Raw genomic sequence first — 23,268 nt, forward strand, 5'->3', positions numbered from 1 at the left:
CAGTTACAGTGGTCTCGACAATCTCCGGCGTCCCTGTCACCGTCATCCACACTAGCACGAGTCTCATCGTAGCTACTATTCCTTCCACTGTCCAAATCAAGTAAGTTTATCTAATCAGCTTATCTAAAAGGTTATACTCACAGACTTTAGCGTTACACCTACAGAGACCAAGTCTATTGAAACATGGGTCTATTCTACCTCAAGTACATTGTATCCAGTCACGGTAGTCTCGACAGTCTCCGGGGTCCCTGTGACTATCGTCAAAACCAGCACGAGCCTCATCGTGGCTACTCTTCCTACCACAATCGTTGCCCACACTACCCAGACTGCTACTGAGTATCAAACCACCAAGGTTTACGAAACGGAGTCTACCTACGAGACTGCTTACACTACCGTTAGTGCTGGCTCAACAATTGTCCTCAGTATGTCCTTCAAGTTTCGAATAATGAATTATACTAACTATATTTTAGCTGAAACCAACACAAACACCATCCTGGCCACTCAGACCTACACTGTTACCTCCACAAATGAAGCACCTACAACAAAGGCCACAGTCAATATCCCTATCACTCTTTCCACTAACGTGCCTTTTACTGAAGTTGTCACGGTCCCATCTGAAAAGACTGCAACCACCATTGGCGGCACTGTTTATAGTACCGTCCCCGTGCCGGTATCTTCCATCGTCACCGCTCCTTCTGGCACAACTTTCGTTTCCGTACCCGGGACCACGGTGACGAATGCCCCGCCTCGTCCAACTACAGCTCCACCCGCAACTACCTCTGCACCTACCCAAGTCAGTTCCAACATCGCAGCAGCACCCACGAACAACCCAATTGCCTTCATTGTCGCTGGTGCAGCGGCTCTTCTTGCCTTCGCATAATTTTTCTTTGCCTGAAAATAATGTTGAGATTAATTTGGCGGAAATAGATATTTTGTTCACATATCCTCAGCACATGAATTTACGAATTGGGTGCTGCATACACTCATTACTAGCATAGTGTTTTCTATTTGGGTGCATGAAGGAACTTAGGAGGATTGAAAGGTGGGATGGGGTTACTGGGGCACCTAATAATACCTGTTTTTGGTGCTACATTTGTGTTCATAATGACAACATGGATAGGACAGGGAAATTAATTCTAGTGTATATATTTATGGGATAGAAGAAAACGAGTTATTAAATAGGTATACCCTGAGTTTTCAGAGCATGAGTGAACTACATATTTCTATTTAGAATAGTGCACACTACTATTTTCAACTCTGAAATATTGTAATTCAATTAGTAGCTTAGGGTGTAATATGTAATGTTTCAGCTGCTAAGCCGGGAATCCCTGAAGTTGCTATCAAATACTTATTTTAAACCTAAAGGATTTTGTTTCGAGTGTGGCTCCTAAGGGTGGTCTCATTTAGTAACCTTTATGCCCGAATTTCTATTAAGGATGCTTCCTTATTAGCACCTACCTAGGTGGAATAGAAAGGTCCAAGCCTTGGCTCGTCGCGGCTAGAACTAAAATTCAGAGAGTTTCCCTTTTTGCGTCCCTCTGTTAACATAATAATAAATAACTATTAGTAGGTGCTTCTCTTTATGCCTTTGATATCACATAGGAGCCAATCTGTTTTCTATATATGTTTGTACATCGATAGGCAAACAATATCTGAGACATGCTGATAACTTCAGGCGGATATGTAATGTATCCACCCGGATCCCGGGCGGTTACATACTCCGTAAACGTGTAGAGCAAAGAGGACAACACCAACGAGACACAAAATATATTTGGTTACACCTTGGTGATGATTTATGCTATCAATACCGATTAGACTGCTACAATGGCCAACAATGGGGGCGCAAGGCCAAAAGTATTCGCCATCTCCCGATATCTACCCTTTGCGTCCTCAACGACCACGACACAGGCATGTGCGTACCTGTTCGCCGTGTGCCTCTTCTCGATATCCTTCCTCGTCTTCCTGAACAGCAGCGTATCATTCGTGGTTACCGACCTCATTGGAGTCAAAGATGGCGTGGGTGATATCGTGGGCACGTTGGGGTTTGTGGATGAGTTGGTTGCGTTGTTCGCGTGCCCTTTTTGGGGAATTCTTTCCGACAGGCTCGGGGTGAGGACTGTGTGCACAGTGGGATACATTATCGTTGGTCTGTCACTGGTTTTGTTTGTGCAAGCTCGCAATGTGTATCCGCAGCTTATGCTGGCCAGAGTATTGTTTAGCATTGGGGGTGCCGCGACGTGAGTATTCGCCCTGGATGACCGGGAGATATCCTCAGGAAGATGCTAAATGCGGATGTAGAGCAACCATGGTGACTGCAATTCTGCCCTCAATGACAGGCAACAATCACAAATCTGGGCTTGCAACTACTAGTCATGACGATCCCACTTCCATGCCACGACATCGTCCGCGGCAGAGCATATCCCCGTCTCTCGATTCCGAACTCACGATCACTCCCTCCAATTTCAATGAACAGCCGAATGCGATAGCTACAAATGGAAATGGACATGGACATGGAAATAGCGAACATACCGAAACCAAGACTGCCTCGAGCCCGCCACGACTGGCTGGATTAGTGGGCGTATTCACCGGCTGCGGAGCTGTGGTGGCTTTACTTGTCTTCCTTCCTCTGCCTACCCGCTTCTCTCGATTGGAAGGCATATCACAAGGACAAGCTGTTGCTGATAGCTTCTACGTCGTTGGGACCATCGCTATTCTCGTCGCTGGCTCGTGCTTTGTCGGACTTCGAGGATTACAGGGCGAAGAGGATAAGGGTTGGCGTCTGCTCCTTGGGCGTACAACCACCCACGAATACCAAGCTGTATCATCACACCCAGAAGCTGAGGCGGAATCAAGTGGCCAGGAAGTACGATTTCTCCCATACTGGCGATTATTGCTCGATTCGACGATTCTGGGTTTCAAGGACGCCCAGATAGGTTTAGGTTATCTAGGAGGTTTCGTTGCCCGGGCTTCCTCCGTAGGGATATCTCTGTTTATTCCACTCTATATCAATGCCTATTTCATGCGGAACGGGTTCTGCCAAGGTTCGCCCCATGATCCTTCACCAGAGCTGAAGGAAGAATGCAGAGCAGCATACATACTCTCAGCAGAGTTGACAGGCGCTTCACAACTAATTGCTCTCCTATGCGCTCCTGTCTTTGGATACCTGTCAGACCGGTATCGAAGATTCAATCTCCCAATGCTAGCCGCAAGTTTTTTTGGAATCGCTGGGTATACGGCGTTTGCGCGCCTCGTCAGTCCAGAACCGAAAAATATTGATGGGAGAGGGGGGAGTCCTATTGTCTTCCTCATCGTTGCTCTAATCGGCATCAGCCAGATTGGTGCTATTGTTTGTAGTCTTGGCTTACTTGGGCGCGGTGTACTTGGTGATGAGGGAGGATATAATCTCTCCTCTCAACTACAAGGTTCTCGCACTACGCAAACGAGTTCAATAGCTCCTGATGCCGACGAACTTACATCGCTTGTTGGGTCTACCGGCCCCGAGCCGAGAAGCCACCTAAAGGGGTCCATTGCAGGTGTTTATTCGCTATCAGGAGGTGCTGCTATCTTGTTGCTTACGAAGGTTGGGGGCACACTGTTTGATACGTTATCACCTGGTGCCCCGTTCTACATGATGGCTATATTCAACGCTGTATTGTTGGTCATTGGCGTTGGAGCTGGAATTTATCGCGAGATCCGGACGCGGAAGACGTTGAGCTGAGAAAGACGGCATTATTATCCGAGGATTGATACATACCATACACATTGCTAAGATCTATTCTTATCAGCAGATTGACACGCCATATCATTTATCACCACATCCACGACCTAGTCATTAATTATCGGTGCTTGGGGGAAAAAGAAGACTCTTCACTCTGTTTATTTATTTTGCTCTATTCAGAACTCGGTATTCTTTATCGGGTCCACATCGAACTAAGAAGGAGAGAAGGTGGGGTTCTCCATTTTGGTAAAAATACTTATAACATTACCCATCTCCAGCCACCATCCGGCGCTAAACTCGGCGAAAGACCCCCTCCATAACCCGCCAATGACCCGTGGCTTGTCTAGTTCGATACAATTAACCACGTTCTTAATGTCCAACACTTTAGACTAGGTAGGATGTGCCTATCGTCCGGTGAAGGAGGGACTATACACCACGAGAAGTATAAGGAGGACGAGGAATGACCTGACGGTTCCCAATAGATCGAAAGATCTCATTATAGAATGATGATACTGAGGATAAAGGGGACAAGGAGGGCGAGGAAGATTCTTACGCTTCCTCGTACTTGATGAAACACGCTTGGGCTATAGATCTACAGATTCTTTAGATAATGCCTGGCATTTTCAATTAGGTACATGTGCGAACATGCACCATGGAAGACCCTCGAAGGGATAGAAAGAGTTGGCATTATATGTGGCCTAAGTATAATAGCTTGATGAATAAGTATAATACAACCTTATTATGCCCACTATTCTTTGCCGTATATAAGATGTGTCCTCTTGGCACATTACACCGCCTTGAGCATGTGGATGTGGTGGCATGATAGTGTAGGCCTATAGTGTTCAAAGATGATGGCGATAGACACGTGGAAGGTATGATGTGTTGTTTAAAGATCCTTAAAGTCGCGGTTGTGCAACGAATACGCATATGAATAATTGTAGTTTTCAAGCCAGTGAATAGGAAACGAGTAGAGAACATCTTGCAAGTTGAGACATTTGAATAGGGTGCGATGTGCAACGAGGTTTCTAGGTAGCATAGGAACTCGAGTCCTGAGAGAGAGGCGGGAGTACACGTGTTTCCTGCCGCCCGAAACCTGCCTCCAGACAAGCCTTGTACTTAAATATCAAAATAAGTAAATATCCGTTACCGAAGTACAAGGGCATGACACTTGGTCAAGTGGCTCGGGTCCAATTGTACTTACGGGGTCACCAAGGACGATAGGATTAATGGGAAACAAACGACAAAATAACAAAGCGACAAGACGACAAAACGACAAGAGATATAGGCATTCGACACCGGGCCGAACTCTTTTGCTTCCCATGAATATAAATTCACTTTTTTTAAATTGCCCTTTTGATTTTATTTTGATTTTCTAGTGTTACACTTTGTTGGTCCCTGTTTGTTCTGGCCATCGTGGGTGGAAGCGAAATAGAGGCGGTGACGGTGATGGTGAAGAGTTACGTGACCTGGGCCCGCTGTTGTAAGAGCTCTTTTGTTTACTTTTAAGACGTCGAACCTAGATCAAGTCTTAACTTGCTCGTCCTTTAGCTTTGGGTTCTGCTATTTGTAATAGAACGCCTTTATGTATTTTTGAGCCAGTACGGGCAAGTGCAGAAGGTGGGCAATGAATTGGAGAGAGAGCAAGCCTGGAAATAACTTGAGCGATATTGTTATTCCCAGCCATGCCCTAGTGCTTGGCTAAATATATACAATTGCTACCACCTCCGCTCTACAATACCATAAACATAAGTAAACTGCTATCTGAACCCTCTCGAACGACGCCACCCGGAAGCCTCACTTGCTGGCCTCGAATTAGATTATACTCTCTGTAAAAGTTAGGAAGTAAACCCTAGGAACTAGAGGGCTTGTAGGAGGTAGGCCAAGAATCATAAAGAAACCACAAGGTTCACACTTTAAGAAAAAAGGGTATCATGAGGAGATGCTGGAGGAAAAGAGAAAGGCTCATCTTGCTAGATGAGTATGCTCACTTCATAGTATAATATTTCCTCGATGTTTATTCATAATACTAAGTACCTAGTTTGTACGCATGTGTCATGTGACCCACCCCCCTATTTCCACATACTGCGCTAACAGTACCCCCACATTAACATCCACGCAACACGACCATAAATTTCAAACTGAGGCTGAACTCTAAAAAAGACCTTAAAAATATGCCCTCATGTAGATTTGTATATTGATATACCGTTAACGAGGCTGTTACAAGTGAAATCGATACGAAGAACATACAGGATGATGTAAACCGTCGGGCTAAGTTTTGCCTCATGGGAGAGAGATATGGAGGATTTATCCCCCTACCCACCCATCTCCTCTCCTCCATAGAACGCCCGCTTCGAATCCCCTCAAAAACAACCTTCCCGTCGCCTCGCCCTCCTCCCCTGTCTCGTCTGCCCCCTTGTGTCCACAGTTTTAAGCCTAGGCGTAACCTCAGCAACAGCAACACTCACAGGCGCCTCTGGTGACACCGCCTGCACTGTCAGTTCCCCTGTCAGGCCACTACGATTGAGGCGTAGAGGTTGTGGGCGAGCCTGTGCAGAGGTTCCGTTAGGATGGTTTTGAGGATCAACAGTATGAACGTTATTCAGGTTGATATAGTCGGGATTGAGATGACTGGAACGTTGGAGGCGGCGGGATTGGATCCCATTGTCAATTTTGGTTCTGCCGTTGGTGCTGGCACTGTTGGTTGGGAGGGAGATAGGTGGATTTGGAGAAGGAGCTCGAGGGATGGCGTCCTTCTGGTTTGCCCAGCGGGTGTAGTGGAGGGCGGCTGTTAGGCGTTTGAGGATCGGCCGTGTTGAGGGTGCTGGTGATATTGGCTGCGGTGATCGTTTTGTAGCTGTCTTCTTTTCGGGTGGGCTAGCCGTTATTGTATCTCGCGTTGGCGTCTCTGCTACCATAGAGGGGGGCGAACACTCAATCTGGGGTTCCAAAATAGTACGGCTACGCACTTTTTGTCCCTCTCCACTCCTACTCCTAACACCCGCAGAACTAACTTCTCCCGCAATACTAGTACCACCAGCATCCACGGTGCCAACCCAACTCTTCCTCACCTTCCATCCGCTTTTCTGTTCTTCATGCTGAGCGATTTCGGGTATGTCAGCTGGTTCCGCATCCATTTCCGAAGTATCACTATCCTCCTCCTCCTGTAGAGACACAGGACAATGAAAAGGCCGACCAGAGGTATAGCCGAAGTCTTTGATATCGGATGATGTTGTTCGTGGCGCCGTGGTAGTGGAATGTTGACTTGATGTAGGTGATGCTTGAGCCATCTGACTGGGAACGGACGTCGGTAGGATATATTTCGATTCGAGTGCTCGAAGTATCTTGAGCAACTAAATCAGACCAACAAGTCTTCAAATGTCAGGCACTTTTTAAAGCACTCAGTCATTTACCTAGAATATGTATCTCCGTTCTCGACCTGAGAACTTCCTGCCTTGCCCGTTTTGCAGATAGAGGCACGTCACTACAAAACAACAAAGCGAGACTGCACTCAAAGCAAGGGAACAACAAGTCAACGCGCTCGAAGTCAAAACTTGCGACGATGAAATTATCATATGTATTGAAGACAACTATTTATCGAGGATATAGAATGACGTTTGTGATTCTCATGACGTGTGGACTATACTAGTAAATGCAGACGGCTGGAACCGAAAAGCGGGAACCAAACTGGGAGGCACTTAACGCTCGTTGCGAAGGAAGTCTAGGGGAGGTTATGACGAGTAACTTGAAAACTAGGGGGAGTGGTGTACCAATGTTAAGAAAATGAGGATAGGACATTTGTCGTATGATTGCATAGGGGAGATTAACTGAAGGGATGGTGGTTTGTGGTTTGTTTGGAGCAATAGGTATGAAGAATTAGCCCAAAAGGTGCCATAAGAGTAGTAAATCGAGAAAACGCGTCAAAGATTTCCGTTGGAGGCCGTAAGTAAGTTATCGTACGCATATCATAGCTTTTCCGTTTCCCCCGCTCAGAAATAACCCATAATTTACTTAAATTTCCTTCAACACGCTCCTCAACTCCTGCGCTACGGCGTCACCAACCTCCGTCGTGCTATTCGAGCCCCCAATGTCTTTCGTACGGACGTTCTTCTCGATAGTTCTGCGGACAGCTTCCTCGACTGCTTTGGATTCGGCAGGGAGTCCTAGCGAGTATTGGAGCATCATGGCAATGGAGAGAATGGTTCCGACGGGGTTGACGATTCCTTGGCCGGAAATATCTGGTGCGGAGCCTGTATTCCAATTATAAGTTTTCTGCTTAACAGACTCTGCGATGTGATATTGGAGTGCGGGAAGGAAAAAAAGGGAACGGGTTAGAGCATACCGTGAATAGGTTCATAAATACCATTACACTTCCCCTTGCCATCTGGCAAACCGCTCAAACTGGCACTGGGCAAAAGCCCAATACTTCCTGGGATAACACTCGCCTCATCACTAATAATATCGCCAAACAAATTGCTTGTAACCACAATCCCATTTAGCGCGCGGGGATTCTTAACCATCAACATAGCAGCGCTGTCAATAAGATGATGTCCGAGTTTCAGCTGCGGGAAGTCCTTCGCCATGACTTCGCTCACGACCTTCCTCCACAGTCTGCTTGATGCGAGGACGTTCGCCTTATCGAGACTCCAGACTGGCAAGGGGGGGTCGTGTTGCAGTGCCAGGTGGGCGGCGAGCCGGGTAACCCGCTCAACTTCTGGGCGGGAATAAGCCTCTGTGTCCCATGCAGTTCCATCGCCGTCGTCTTCTTTCCTCTCGCCGAAGTAAATCCCTCCAGTCAGTTCGCGGATGATGTTGAAGTCCGTTCCTCGGCATACGTCCGCCTTCAGGGGCGAGATATCAACCAGGGATTCGGAGGCAAAGTTGCATGGTCGGAGGTTTCCATAGGTACCCATCTCCTTGCGCAAGGCCAGGATGCCTTGCTCTGGTCTGACCTTTCCAGTGCCCCATTTTGGACCACCGATCGCACCGAGGAGGACGGCGTCGGCTGCCTTTGCGGCCTCGAGGGCTTTTGCAGTCAGAGGTTCGCCGGTTGCGTCGATAGAGCACTATTTGTTTCGGGATATATATTAGCAAGGGCTTTCGGCAGTAATAGCTCATATAGCATAGCTTAGAGATGGGTAAGTAGATAAATAGAAGGGTGAATCCTACACCACCAAGGAGATGTTCCTGGAAATTGAATTTCCCAGCACTAGGCCGGCATTCCTCAATTACTTTCAAGATCTGTCAACGCCATCAAGTCAGCTTCCCGTTTCCATTGCATTCGATCCCGTTCTTGCTTTCTCACCTTAACGGCCTCGGCCACGACCTGTTTATTCCATTAGCTGCTGCAACTCCTACAATTGGACGACGGCGCGAGCTTACCTCTGGTCCGCAATGATCTCCACCAAATACGACGATATTGTGAGTTGCCATTTTGTGTTGTTGGTGTTTGGTGTTGAACTTGGAAGGGAATAAAAGTGCGAGATAAGTGTATATGGTATATATGTTGGATGCTGTTGGATTTCGAGCCCCGCACTTCCGGTTTTCGGAGCGCCAACCGCGAGTGCGAGGAAGTCAGCCGCGGAGCGTTCATGAAAATAACCCCGCGTTTTCGTCCCAGCTCTCTCGGCCGCCGTTAAGTTGGTGGTGATAGAGCAACTACCCGAGTTGCAAAGTACCTCAGTCAAAAATCTAGAAACCGTAATTCTAATAAAAAAGAGAATGCAGGTTAAGCACATTGCAAAATATCTCTTGAACCGCTTCTACTTCCTACAGAATCATGTTGCCAACGATCTACCCCAGCAAAATAAGCAAATCGCTTCAAAAGCACCAAGCTTCTGTGGTCCAATGGTTAGGATTCCACCCTTCCAAGGCTGACAACAGCCAAGCAAGGTGGAGGTTCGTGTTCCACGGCAGTTGCAATACAAAATATTTCTTTTTGTTTTTTTGTCCTTGGAAATGGTGAATGGTGGTTATTATTTTTGCAATTTTTTAGTTTGTGGTTTTTTACGAGAGCTTCGCTTCTTGTCTCTAGGTGGGTGAGATAAGGTATGCAGGGGAGGAATTGATCACCGTCTAATCTCCCTTACAGCAGAACAGCGTTCCTCAATTTCCGTAGCATGCACATCTGGATCACTAGGTCTGATTATAGCTAGTCAAAATTCTTTTTATTTCTTATGGAAGACATACATGTCTACATACATATTTCCTAAACCTTCTTCCACGGCGGGTAAGTAATAATGTAACGCTATGCAACCCTAAGCAGAATATTTATCTACACAAGAAGGGTATCAAAGACAGAGCGTCGGAAATACAAATGAAATTCCGTTCATGCAATATAATGTGCTGTGAAATTTGTGGCGAGCCTCCTCCTGTACTGGCCGGCCGCCTGCCGGGTATAATAATGTTTCTCGTGGTGTGGTATGCGGAGGTGTGCTGGTGAGGGGTAGCTGATGCTGATGTATGCTGGTAGGTTATGTTTTGATGCTGTGATATTCCAACAAGATGCAGATTCTATGTGGGAGGTCATGGGAGCCACTTGCACTAGTGGCCATTCCCAATGTTGTACGTCGGATTCAGATGCTGAAGGGCTATAATAGGACGGCATTGTGGTCAGGAAATACAAAGATCGTTTCATCGAAAAGACTTGAACGATTTGTGTGCTAATGGAGAAGAGCCCATGTGTGTAGTAGGGTTCGCTTTGGCGGTCTCGCGAAGACGGCCACCACGCATGTTCGGAGTATTGGCACAGAAGGCACAAATATATACGGGAGGAAGGCCTCGACGATCAATACCGACGCACTCCGCATGAAGCCAGTTGTCGCAAGATTCGCTAGGACGGTTAGTATTGTTCTGCTCCTCTAAATAGTAAATAAGACCTACCACTGGATCATGAAGCCGTCATTATCCGGATTGTTACAGACGCATCTCGTTGTGCCGCTCCGCGAGCTGGAAGGGGTAGCCCCATCGGGGTCTGTTATAGTTGTCGGCGATATATTGGTGGAAGAGCTGTAGTTGATGTGCCTTGAGTTACCACGGACACCGCCAGAGGAGTAACGGTGGTGACGAGGAGTCCGAGATTTCATCATCTGTCGCTGCTTCCGACTCTCCATTAACCTCTTCAGCTCGAGCGTTGCATCCCCCGAGCCATCGTCTTCGTCTACCACGGTTTCAGCCTCGCTTTCTACGCTCTCGAATTGTAACGACTGTTGGCTTGACGACTCGGACTGGCTATAGCCGCTAGTACTACGTCTCCTCACATCCGCACCGCGGAAGGATGTCTCGAATGTGGCGAGCTTTGGCCCTTTCCCTTGCGGGGGCAACGTGAAAGAGGTGTTTCGGCTTGGTACTATAATAGGTTCATCGTCGCTAGAAGATTCGGTCGAAGTCGATTCCCAATTTTCATTCGATGTTGACCGCCCACCTCTGGACCTCGGCGGCTTGTCTTGTATTATCACAGTCTCCGTTCTGGCCCTGCCTTTGGAATCTATGGTGAACCTTACCTCTGTTCGAGCTCTCGGTGGGGGTAGTTCGGGGATTGAGGAAAGACTCGGGGGTCGCTGTTGCTTTACAGGAGAGATTCGACCTGTTCGAGACCTTGGTCGATCTTTTCACGGTTTAGTAATGCTCACCAAAAATAGGTGAAAGACATACCCTGAATTCTTTTGCCCCTAACCTCACTAACACTGCGGTATAGCCCAGGTCGTGCTGATCCCTTCACCGGCGAGCTTACGGTCCCTCTATCATATAGGCGGGATTTGCCGCCATCTCGGTAGCTGCGAGATCTACGAAGCTCTTCCTGGTCTCTGGATGCTTCCCTTAATTGATGTTGGTAAGGCTCGAGAGCATGGCTTGTGGCAGGACGGGGCGGCGGTAGCGTAGCATCCTCAAAGGCAGAAGGCATGCTAATGGAATTGCTTCGGCTATACAGGAGACCCGGGTCTACCGCACCATCTAGAGGACCAGCCGAGAACGGATCATCGGCGGCGCTTGTGTTATGGAAATCGAACGGGGCCATAGAAATCGGTATATCCCCACCCGGCATGGAGATTTTTGGAGCAAGGGGTCGTTGGCGCTTGGAGGAAACCTGCTTTGGGTGATTTGACGACATGTTCACGGAATCTTGAAATATTTGATTACTTCGTCCCCAATCTAGAGAATTGCTGATCCGGTGGCCTCCGGTATTGAACATTGCGTCGTCAGCCGCAAAATCGATATCCATGCCGTTCATACTAGTGTCAGTGTCCCAGAACGGTTTCGTGCCACCAAATGCTGCCGCGGTGGCTGGAGCTGACATAGGGTAATTGAACATCTCCGTCGATGACGAAGCAAAAGCCATCATGCTGGCCTGAGTTGGGGTTTGTGAAGAGCCATAGTGGCCGTCTTGAGACTCATTTTGCATCGTATTGGTCTGAATCTTGGGTGCAAGTTTCCTGGACCCCTTCGATGCCGTTGGAGGAGGAGTAGCTGTTTGTCCACTAAAAGCTTCATCCAAGCGCTTCTTTGGCTTTCTCGGGGTCACCTTCTTCCTTGAGCTGTCATCGAATCGGTTATAGTTGGCTGAATATGGTCTTGGAGATGGTGGTAGTTCATTCGATGGAGACGCTCCTTGTACGTTGGGGTGCGGCGACAGCTGGTGGGCATCAGTTCCGAATTCAGCTGAGAGATCCGCTGGGTTCGATAAGGGCAGCTTCTGGCCGTTGACGATCAAGGGGCGAGGTGTCGAGACGTCGACGAAGGAGTGATGTTGGGCGCTAGTCAATCGTCCTGGGGTGGAGTTGAAGACAGAATATTCCTCTGCAAACTGAGGGGTCCAACCACTACGGTCCTCGAAACTTGTATTATTATTCCTTGGTGTCTGGAAAGTTGGGCTGGGGAAATGGGGGGATATCGGAGTCTTCGTGGGGGTCGGTGGTTGGGCGTTTGGATTCCCAAAGCTATCAAGAAAAGTATTAGCCTCAGCACCGAAAATCATAGCCTCTTCCTCTAATGTTAAAACATACCTGTATGTCGGTTGGTCCCAACTCATAGCAAAGGTAACTTGCAAGACGGGGCAGATGGCTCAAGGCAGGTTGCCTGGCGCCTGCACAATAATTATGGCGGTAAACCTCTGGCTATCGCTCCCTTTTCCTCAACCACCTTCCACCCTCTTTCCACTGCCTGATATATCTCCCTAGCTCTCGATTTTCTTATGGTAGTGTGTCACTTAGCTCGGGTATTTCGAGAATGAGGGCTCCAGGACACGGTGGGGTTTCGTGCAAACAGTCCGAAGTATATTTAGCACATGGCAACTATGCATAAACGACAATTATCGTGGTTCTGAGCAGTGCATCGGTCAGTACTGTAAGTATCCCAGCAGCAGAGTTGGTTTGCGGACAGGACAGGACAGCACAGGACATACCGGAAATGAAATATCATCAAGCTTGTTTTTCAACTGACGTTGGAGGAGCTGAGGCCCACGGTGGTAATCACCAGTCTTGGTGGTAGCGCTGGTTCAACTGGTTGGGGTTGCAAACAAGCAAGGGCGAGGGCCTGGACTGGGGCTGGCTAGGGATTCGGCAGCTGTCTCCAAGTATCTCACGACCGGGCAAGCCGAATTAGGACTCCAGAGGACTGCTACGGAGGATGTCTGAAGGAAATATTATACAGATACAGTGTTCAAAGGATTCGAGGCGCTCGGGGGAAAGATGGTGGCGGAGGGCACGCGGTCTGGCTGGAGTTGCAATGCAAACAAAACGGGTGGTTCTCGTTCCTGTTCCTGGTATGTACGAAGTATGACATGAAGGAGCGTTCCCTCCGTGGTACCAGGATTGTAAAAAGTCGTAGCGGGGCCTGAGTCCGCACAGGCACAGGCACAGAAAACGGGGACTCGGGGCTTCAGGTGCGAGCAATTGCTGCTGTGCAAATGGTGCCCGGCGGTGGATATAAATATGGATATGGATAAGCGGCAAAATTATGGAGAAGGTTCATTTCCAGGAGTCAGGTTAGGCGTTGAACAATGTTGTGGTGTTGTGTTGTGATCCGGGTTGAGGTTGTGTCTCGGGCAACAAAGAAAAGGCTGGAGACGATGGGTGGAGAGGCGTGGGCTGAGATTAACGGCGTCTGAGCCAGGAGTGGCGTCTACAGGGCAAAGGGAAAAGGGCAAATGGCAAAAAAGGCAAAATACCGAGTACAAAGTAGTGGGGAGCTGAGCTTAAGGAGATAAGCAAGCTGTTGGTACGAGTACTCGGACAGTTTGGCTTGCAGTTGCAGACGGCAGGGCAGGAAACAAGGAGAGATGGGGAGATGGGGGACCTGGCGCCAGGACAGAGCCATCGGCCGGGAGAAAGACATGATTTGATGTGATTTAAGCGGTTGAACAGAAGAATAATAGGTCGTTGCTAGGAGAGTCGGCGAGTCGGGGCGAAAGTCGAAGGTTAGTGGCTCCGTCTTATCATAATCGCTTGGATGGAGTCATAATACGATCTACGAAGTCATAGGTCGGAAAAGGCAGGCAGTTACAGTACTTAGTGGCGGTCTATCACGTACGGAGTACCTTGGTGCCTACCTAGGTACTTATTTACTTATATTTATTCAGTCGTGCTTCTCCGATGTCGAGCTTCTCAGCTTTATATACAGCAACCTGCCGAGAAACAATAAACATCAATAGAAACAGAGAATGTACGCTAATTTACGCCCACGTACTCCGTATATTATTCCTCGATGCACCAATCCATACGGACCTGGTACCTACGTACGAAGTAGTATTCTACTCTATTCCCTTCCGTCCCTCTTCTGCCGGCGGCGGTCCAAGCCCAAGCCCATAGCTATCGTCCTAGCAAAACCCGGTCTAGAGTTTGGACGATCTCTGCCTTTTAGTACGGAGTAGGTAGTGCTCACTCACGTACTCACTCACTCAACTATTCCCCTTCGGTTGAGTTTCTGCATCTGCAGCTGCATCTACCATGTATGTGTCTCTCAAAACCAATGTGTACCTGCGTACGGTGTACCCCGTGCATGAATAGGTATGTATCGCCTTTGACAGCTTTCGCTATATCTGGGATTGGGACCTGCATACTTCGTACATACCTAGGTATCTAGGTAGTAATAAGGAGACCACAGCCACCGTTTGATGAGTGAGCCTGACCAATCCATCGCTTTTTAAAGTATCGTGGAAACGCAAGAACAATTTCCGTCCGCCAGCCCTCTTGCGCCACAAACCCTCTTCTAGATAAAGGGCCAACAAGAAAAACATTCGATAGGTGTCGCAAATGGCTTCTTTGCTCCCGCAGAAGCACACCTTCAACGCCATTCCGCCAGCCAAAGCCAGCCAAGCTCTCACGCATTCATCAAGGCGCCCAATCAATGGTTGTCCTGAGGAGCCAATGCCAACTGTCCCCATAGCCCTGTGGACATCCTCCGGTGCGTCCAATCACCTTCCCGCTTTCCCCATTACTTGAACACTTTTCAAACTCCAACTCTTCAGTAGTCTCCTTGAATCTTCAGCAATAACACGCAATACCTCGATCCTTCTGGTTAGCACAGGGCAGGACAACACAGCATGCGTCAGAGAAGGCCTTAACTGTTGCCAATCTAATAGCTAGCATAAAGTCGCCCCTAATCAATCGAAACCCTGCTGGCACCTCACGCCTAGGAGTGGATCTCCGCGAATAAGACTCCTCCCAACTGCTTCAACTTCTATCACCGCGCGGGGAATCAAGTGGAATCCTCCATGCGACGGAAAGGCGACTCGAGTGTCATTTTGCGAGCAAATCGACGGTGCTCAGCCACACTGCTGATCTTTACGATGCATCAAGATCCGAACCACTCGTTGGCCTACATAAACGCTTACTGATATGCTGTCCCACCACGATTGTTGGTTTCAAACTGACCAAAAATAGGAAAGTGCATCTTCATCTTATCTCTAGCCCTCGCTACGGGTATTGTACATAACCTTACCCCTTTTTTCGAACTTCAAGTTCCGTTTCGCCTTGTGTGTTAATCAGCTCTCGCCTCCTTTCCCACCCTTCCACAATCGCAATCCCAGACGGCATTGGCTTCCCCGCCTACTCAGGATCTAAGACTAGGGTCCCTCTTATGCCCTCATAAAAGGGGTTTAAGTAAACCCTATATGTTGCAGGAGAAAAACTTCCCCAAACCTACAAACACATGACACTAGTTTTCCATAAAGTCACATGATCTAAACATACCCAACCATCCCCTTCATCCAATTCTATCCCCCCATTTATCACTCCGTATACATATACTCACTCCGTCCACCTACGTTCCATTACTACTCAAACTCCAAACTATCCCGAAAATCTATAGCACACATGTACCTAAGGATTTAACCTTCCCCGCTACCCGAGCAATCCCTCCTTCTCACCTCCTTACCCAGAGTTGCATTGCAGGCGATCACCCGGCTCTCCCTCCCTCAACAGACATACATGCAACCACTACACCCCCCCCCCCCCCAAGCTTAATCTAGCACACATCTCAGATCGGGGATCGACGTATCCATCCGCATGCGCCTGACGCGTGCCTCAGCATAACAGTTTCCAACGAGGCGCGCGCGAGCCCGAGGGGGGGATCGCCATGCCTCAAACAAGCCGCGCCCATAAAGCCCTGCTGTGGTAACGTTAGAATAGCGGCGGTCGGTCGATGGCGAACACACAATTTGAGTGCGTTCCACCTGGGCACGGCCGTAGTGGCAGCCGTCGGACTTCCGGTTTCTGGGTACAGGCTGATCGGCCGTGAGAGCCTAAGAGAGTAATAGTTCGGATGTTATGAAGTGGAGGTGATGGAGATGGGATCAGCAGTCCCGAAGTATCAGAGAATTACTACTTATTACCTATAGACTATAAGTACGGAAACGTATATGGGGCTTCTTAACCAATTATAGCTATTTGTTTGGTTACTTCGCTGGTTGGGATATAAAACTTCTTATAGTACAGAAGTTTCAATACCGAGGCTAAAGTCAAAGCCAAATGCGTTTGACGTAACTCTAATACGAAAGCCAAAACAAGTTACAGCTTCATTTGGAATTCCCTTCCACCAGTAAACGGTGTAACAAACATTTCACATCTGACAAACACTCAATCTCAATATTCATCAAAAAAAGACTTAACTCATTATTATCGCTATCGCTATCTGGCTACTGCTAACTTTGGCTATCTATCTACTTTGGAACGAACGGTAGGGGGGGTATATAAACCTTCCGGTTTCTCGACAGGAAACTACTCTGCCATGCAAATATTTGTCGTATCAATAAGACTTGAAAAAAGGAAAAATATATAATTAAGAGATCATTTCAATCAATGCTGCCCCTATTTCCCCTTCCAGTCTTTCTCACTGCCACACACCCTAACGCGCCGCCGTGTTTGTGCGTTTTTCATGAAAATCATCAAATATTCCAGTCAAAAGTCGCCCATAAAAAGGATTTTGCGCCGGCTAGGGGATATCATGCCACCACCGCCATGCAATTTCAAATAGACATAGGAAAACAAAATCAAAAAGTGTGGACAGTGTATGTCTTGTGTGTGTTGGTTTATCCTCCTCTTTCCATGGGGGAAGGACTGTCTCTTATACACATCTAGATGTGTATAAGAGACAGGTGTATGTCTTGTGTGTGTTGGTTTATCCTCCTCTTTCCATGGGGGAAGGACGCTCTCTTCCTTCCTCGCCATGCCGCTTATCATTATGCGCGAATCAAAACAAAAAAAAAACCCCCGCTTGCGTATCCCATCGGAAAGGATCAATCAACCGCCATTTTATTCCTAGCCAACCAAGACTCCCGTCATGATGATGCGATGACAAAAGGGGAAGAGATGGGACTCATCATTCGTTGGAGTGGAATTTCGAGCGAAGTAATCAAAAAACGTGAAAAGAGAACATTATATCATGCCGGCAACGCCCTCTAAAGGATTGATGGTTTTGGGCTGGTGCTGGTGCTGGTGTTGATGTTGTGATTGTTGCTGCTGATGGCTTCCCGGCATTGGTGTATTTGTCACCGAATTGCTAGGAGTCATTTGCGGCGTCATTGGTGGCTCGACCTTTGGTTTGGCCATCGTAGAAGCGGCTAAAGCACGAGTGTGAGACGACTCGCGCCGTCGTTTGGGCGCATCCTTAATCTTCGGATGTGTATGGCACTTTAAAAGCAATTGTCAGCAAAATGAATCGGACTCGGGCGAGACCTTCACCAAGACTTACCTTGTATGCGTGTCTGAACCAAGTGGTTCCCTTCTTCTTACTGCTCACGAGCGCAACCCACTCGTTACAGCTACCGCACAGACCTTCCCAGACATCTGGATTCCCATCCATGCGTCGCGTCTCTTGCGGCTCTTGAAATGGGCTACCGGTGGCAGCGCTGATACCATGGGTGAAACTTTTATCGTACCAGAAAGCGCTATTCTTTAGGACGAGCCATCGTCCTGGTTTGCAAATGCCACACCAGCCTTCGCGCTTGTTCCCGTGACCACGGACCCACCGAGGAGTGTAGAGGTCACCATCGAAGCGGAGTTCCTGCTCGTGTGGTATCAGATCAGGGTCGCTTGGGTTCATATCCTCTGGAGGCGGTGGGACTTGTTCCTCGTGCAGAGATGCGTATAGATCAGGAGGGTCGCTTAGATCGGTGTAGTGCGAATGCAACGAATGAGGGTCGGCATTGCTTTGTAGCATCCGGAATAGGCCATGTGACAACAGCGGAGGGGGGTTCTCAAAGTGATTTGGTTCATGATAGTTGTGAGATGGGAGTAGCATGCTGTTTCTATGAAAAGCTGTGTTGTTTGCCAGAAGGTAAGGGTGTTGCTGTGTTTGTAGATTGGTCATATTCAAAGGGAGCGGAGCGTTTGGTAGCGTTGGAGAGGAGTGTCTGGATGACATTCTCGGGGGGTGGGGATTGAAGACCTCATGTGTCTGGTGATAGATAAAAGGAGAGGGACGCCGATTCGGGAGGGGGGCGTAAGATCCTGTTGACCATCTCTTGCTCCGGGTACTATCCATGGTGTACGGCGCGGAGCGCATGCTTGGGCGGGGAGAAGGAGAAGCGCGGCCTCTGCTCTGCGTTCGAACGAGCTCTGAGCGGTTTTGAGGAGTCATTCTGGGGGAGGCGACAGGAGAGAGCTGCGTAGAGGACATCAATGAATTGCGGTTTGAAGGCGGTGGATATTCGGAGCTGAAGGAAGGCGCTTCTGATAGTGTTGCAGAGAAGTCTTCATAGGAAGGCATCTCTGAAAGCGCGCCAGTCGTCGACATGGTGAAGGACGATCCAGACATACGCCGAGAGCTGTACGATTGATCCAGGCTTAGACGGTCGCTTTCCATTCCAGGTCCCGAGAATCGTAGGTCCAGAATCGGCGCGGTCTCGTCTGTTGAGAATGCCTGGCCCATATTCATGTCTGTATCTAGACCTTGCAAATCAATCCCGTCATCGCATGGCTTTGACCGCCATTCATCTGGGATCCGAGTCAGATGGTAATTCTCGTTGTGCCCTTCGCTTTCGTCGTATAAGAACTTACTTTCTCCAGCCGTTGTAGAGGGGTAGAAGTCTTGTTGTACAAAAGGCTGTGGCAGTCCATCATTGACGGGTTGCATGGGCATGGTCGATGAGTCCCAAGCTGGCAGGGACGCAAACTCTTCGGGGAGAGTATAGTTGAAAGCCGATTCATGTATCGTTGCTGGTCTAGGCCGTGATACCGGAGCGGTGGGCGAAGACCACATTCCTAACCCAACTGGTTCCGCCTTGACTGACACCTCGGTGGGGTTCATGGTGACGGAGGGGAAGGAGCGAGCAGGATAGTCTCTTCTGAACTTGTTATTTGGATTAAATGTAAAGGAGGGAATTTGTATTTGTTGGCGCCTGGGGTTTGAGTTAGTACCGATTCCTCATGAGGGTTCTGGCGGGATATCTCACAGTTGCGCCTGGTTGGAGTTATCCATGGCGAAGGGTCGTCCACGTTTATCGATTAAAGTGTAGGGCTGGGGGCATTGGTGTTAGTGAGGATGTTACTTGTGAAGAGTTGCGTAGACAACGAGGGCATATATCCGGCGACTGGGATCCGGTATACTTGTAAAAAAAAAGCAAGAGTGATATGACATACCAGGCGTGATAAGATCGGAGGATGTGCAACTCAATATGTAATAGTGGTCTAAGGCGTCCTAGTCTTGTAAGGAATGCGTAAAGTTTCGGCGGTGTCCCCGAGAAACGAAATTGGATGGGGGAGGCTTCGACGTCGAGGGAGTGGCTTTGAGTTACTGAATCGGTAGGCTCACGGGGGGGGGAGGGGCGGTGGGAAATGAGTGTAGTGAGTTGCGCTATGCAAAAGTATAGAAACAAACTCGTTTGGGGATCGGCGCGGCCTGGCTGGCTTGATGTAGATGAGAGCCAGCTCCCAGTATATAGGTTAGAGGAAAGCGAAATTAAATGGCCGTAAAGGAGCGACTGGCCGAATGGAATAGGAAGTGCTGCGATTGGGAAGAGTCGGCAGAAGATGTGGAAAAGGGAGGGGCAGTGCAGACAGACACCCTAGAGGTATAAGAGAAGAAGGACTTTCGTTAACAGCCCTGTCCGGGTTCGGGATGTCGCTCGACGACCCATGCCGGGAGCCCTGATACAAAGCCAAACTGCAGAAAACTTGTGTGGGTTGAGGTTAAGAAAAGATATCCGGGTGGAACATGGCTTGGCAGCTCCCAGGGGACGGTGTGTGCAGCTGGAATCCACGATGCAGCGGTCGAAACCCGCGCCGGGGGTAGGAAGGGGGGGGGGCTTGATGGGGGATCGGGTTTCTCGGTCACCAGAAGATAGATGACTTTGCGAGAGCTGTACGTAGTAAGGCAAGGCCCTAGGCAGAGTGGATGGGATGTTGGACCAGAGGGGCCATGCGTATCCAATTCATCCGGACCAGTCTAGAAGGGGGTGGCTGGACGGTGTCTCATGCGACGCCACCACACTATATCGAACCTTATCTGGGGTAAGCCGGGCTTACAAGAGCTGGCGGCGGGGAGTATATCCAGCAGGTGTCTTTCGAGAGCCTCGAGAAACCACACGATCTGTCCTCCGGATGTGGCTCCAGGGACAGCGCTGCTGATCTCCACGGGGGGCGAGATTTGGAGATTTGTAACGGTCGAGGACTTACTGATAAAAAGTAAGCAGCCTGAAATCGGGCGAGGGCTGCTGGGGCCAATAAGGCCGTCTGGCAGTGGTAGCAGCGGTGACAGGCGAGTCTTCTGAGGGCCGCTGGTGGTGCGCCGAACTGGGCGATCAGGGATTGCGTTTGGTCGCAAGATCGGGCTCTGTTTGAGGATCTTCCACCCCGAAGAACGAGAAGGGGAGGGCGGACAGCCAGAGGGCGAGGGAGGGATCTCCCCGGGTGTTACGACCTGGACCGGCTGGACTGGACTGGACTGGATTGATAGGGCCATCGAACCAACAGCAACCACAGCCTTTCTCCGTACGAGGCATAACAGCGCAAATATCGATAACAGAAGCCTGGTTGTGCTGCCCCTCTCGTCGCCGCGGTATCTGTGGCATTCAACACGCCGGCAATGTATGTACGTGGGGCTTGCCTGGAAACAGGACTTGGGTTTGGACCTGAGAGCTGCTCGCTTGGTCTGCACTGGCAGCTGGCGTGAACGGCATGAGTTGGGCGCATCGAGAAGGATTCTGGATATGTGGTAGAGAAACACGGCAATGTTGGGATATGGGGGGGGTGGGCAGGGTTAGGGGAGCTGGGAAAGCTGGGCAGCTCGCGAAAGTTTCAAGTTAGAGGCTGCGAGGCGTGAGATGGAAGTTAAGTGGTAAGATAGGTTGCATTCTGGGTGCATCGTGTTGCAACTTGTGATATGTAGGGAGTAGGTCAGGTAGGCATTGGAGGGAGGGACCAAAGGGGGTGTTGACCGTGGATTGATGATGTTGGCCGAGGCGACTTGAGACTGGAGGCTGGAGACTGGAGACTACAGTAGCGAGAGGTTAAGAGGCGTGAGGTCAGGAGGTGTCGTAGGCGGTCTTAGGTCTGAGGGGGGGGGTAAGCGAGGTGTTTGAGAGGCGTGCTCTGAAACAATGCACCGTGGGTTGGCATCCAGGGGCCGCTCGCGAGGGCAGCGAATGGCGATGAGATCATGAGATGACCGCCCTCTGTGTGACAAGAACGAGTACTAGAGACTCCCTTACCTACAGTAGGTAGAGTGCGAGAGGACTACGGTGTAAAGGTACACGCTACATTATTTTCGTACCACTCGGGGGGGGGGGGGCCTGACCAACCTGACCTGACGGCTGAAGCTAGGGGCCTTTTCTTAAGGGCTAGGCGTCTGGAGGGCGTCTGTACTGTCAGGTAAGGTAAGGATAAGGATTAAGGATTAAGGATATGTAAGGCACCGGGGGACTGCCGAGGTAGAGTACATACAGAGTACATTGTGTACTGTAAGTCCCTATGAATAACTCCAAACTGTACTACCCCGTACGAGGTACAGATTCCGTCCACCGGGCTAGAGCTGGGCCTAAAGTAGCACTGTACCACTGCAATAATAGCACTGTAATAATAGTAATAGCCACTGTACAGTACAGTAGCACCACTTCTGCCACAGTTCTTCCTCCGTACGTACGCACTCGCTCGCTCAGTGGCTCACACTGGTCCCTACTGGTGACATACTCCGGACTTGCTGACACGGCACCACGTAATCTGCAAACCTCCGTCCGCCAACGGTCAACCACTGGTCCGGTCGTAGTGCCAAACCTCGTCCCAAGCTTCCATCCATCAGAACTCGCAATTCGCAACTCGCAGCCTAAGAACTCAAATCACCAGTGGCTGCTACTGCCCACTGACCAGCCCCAGGTGATCTGGAAGAAAACACCCTCTCGCAAATCACAAGTCACAGCCTCCCCGGGTAAGGACATAGCGGGCCTGTCCTCGCCCCCTGGCCCGCATCTTCCCACGCTCTCTCGCGCTGCTCTCTCGAGTCGGCACTCTGCAGCACTCTGCTTGGAACACCCGCCCGAACATAAAACTGCAGCATTTCACAAAAGTTAAAGTTAGTTCTCGAATCCTCCTGGAACGAGCAGCGCGCACACGCTCAGCGAAACTGCTTGTGTAGTCTGTACTGCCCCTCGCGCGTTTTGCGCACCCCACGCCGCGCGCCCTGGACCTCCACAACCGTGGTACAGTACATGTACAGCACGGCACCAAACGCCTCTCCCACTCCCAGGTTTGCGGATGGGCTATTTTTGGCCGGCTGTCAGAGAGAACCGTCAGAGAGAACCGCTTGCTGCTTGCTGCTGGCCGCTGCCCATGCCCATTCCCAGGGTACCAGACGCGGGTACGCAAGAGTTCGGACGTCGCCAGAGGATTCAGAACAACCCTCCTATCTCCCTACCTGCGAGTCAGTCTGCGAGTCTGCGACTTCCCTACCTCCCGGACTCCCTGGTTGCCATAATGCTGCATATTAAGATTGAAATTGCCACCAAAACAAAATCTGGTGACCAAACACCAATCCGTCCACGGTCCCCGATGCGCTAGAAATGGTGCCCAGGTACGGTCGTGATCTTGGCTCCGTTTCTGCGGGGAATTTTGCTGGGCCGGGTG

The 23,268-nt window shown here is 49.5% G+C and overlaps 6 protein-coding genes across 6 annotated transcripts in view; 2 read left to right on the forward strand and 4 right to left on the reverse strand.

The window, feature by feature from the left end:
• BP5553_00662 (uncharacterized protein) overlaps positions 1-880 on the forward strand; it is a gene marked incomplete at both ends in the record, with an annotated part of 1,988 nt that extends 1,108 nt beyond the window's left edge. Inside the window, 2 exons of the mRNA XM_032009285.1 lie at positions 151-422; positions 471-880. Of these exons, the coding sequence (XP_031873339.1) occupies positions 151-422; positions 471-880 (682 nt within the window). The remainder of the gene's footprint in view (positions 1-150; positions 423-470) is intronic.
• A 944-nt stretch (positions 881-1,824) lies between these two features.
• On the forward strand, positions 1,825-3,718 carry BP5553_00663 (uncharacterized protein; the record flags this gene model as incomplete). The annotated part of the gene is made up of 2 exons (XM_032009286.1): positions 1,825-2,237; positions 2,299-3,718. 2 exons carry the CDS (start codon positions 1,825-1,827, stop codon positions 3,716-3,718), a joined length of 1,833 nt encoding a protein of 610 aa, XP_031873340.1.
• A 2,360-nt stretch (positions 3,719-6,078) lies between these two features.
• On the reverse strand, positions 6,079-7,005 carry BP5553_00664 (uncharacterized protein; the record flags this gene model as incomplete). Its single annotated transcript, XM_032009287.1, has 1 exon — positions 6,079-7,005. The coding sequence occupies one exon, from the start codon at positions 7,003-7,005 to the stop codon at positions 6,079-6,081; it is 927 nt and encodes a 308-aa protein (XP_031873341.1).
• Positions 7,006-7,726: 721 nt separating this feature from the next.
• On the reverse strand, positions 7,727-9,148 carry BP5553_00665 (3-isopropylmalate dehydrogenase; the record flags this gene model as incomplete). The annotated part of the gene is made up of 4 exons (XM_032009288.1): positions 7,727-7,965; positions 8,058-8,781; positions 9,021-9,041; positions 9,098-9,148. 4 exons carry the CDS (start codon positions 9,146-9,148, stop codon positions 7,727-7,729), a joined length of 1,035 nt encoding a protein of 344 aa, XP_031873342.1.
• Positions 9,149-10,348: 1,200 nt separating this feature from the next.
• BP5553_00666 (FYVE zinc finger) lies at positions 10,349-12,743 on the reverse strand (the record flags this gene model as incomplete). Its single annotated transcript, XM_032009289.1, has 4 exons — positions 10,349-10,547; positions 10,598-11,321; positions 11,369-12,651; positions 12,718-12,743. The coding sequence occupies 4 exons, from the start codon at positions 12,741-12,743 to the stop codon at positions 10,349-10,351; spliced, it is 2,232 nt and encodes a 743-aa protein (XP_031873343.1).
• A 4,843-nt stretch (positions 12,744-17,586) lies between these two features.
• BP5553_00667 (Uncharacterized protein) lies at positions 17,587-19,630 on the reverse strand (the record flags this gene model as incomplete). Its single annotated transcript, XM_032009290.1, has 4 exons — positions 17,587-17,841; positions 17,903-19,146; positions 19,210-19,550; positions 19,605-19,630. 4 exons carry the CDS (start codon positions 19,628-19,630, stop codon positions 17,587-17,589), a joined length of 1,866 nt encoding a protein of 621 aa, XP_031873344.1.
• Positions 19,631-23,268: the final 3,638 nt, after the last annotated feature.

Source organism: Venustampulla echinocandica (genome assembly GCF_003357145.1).
Source record: "Venustampulla echinocandica strain BP 5553 chromosome Unknown scaffold_0, whole genome shotgun sequence".
NCBI classification, from domain to species: domain Eukaryota; kingdom Fungi; phylum Ascomycota; class Leotiomycetes; order Helotiales; family Pleuroascaceae; genus Venustampulla; species Venustampulla echinocandica.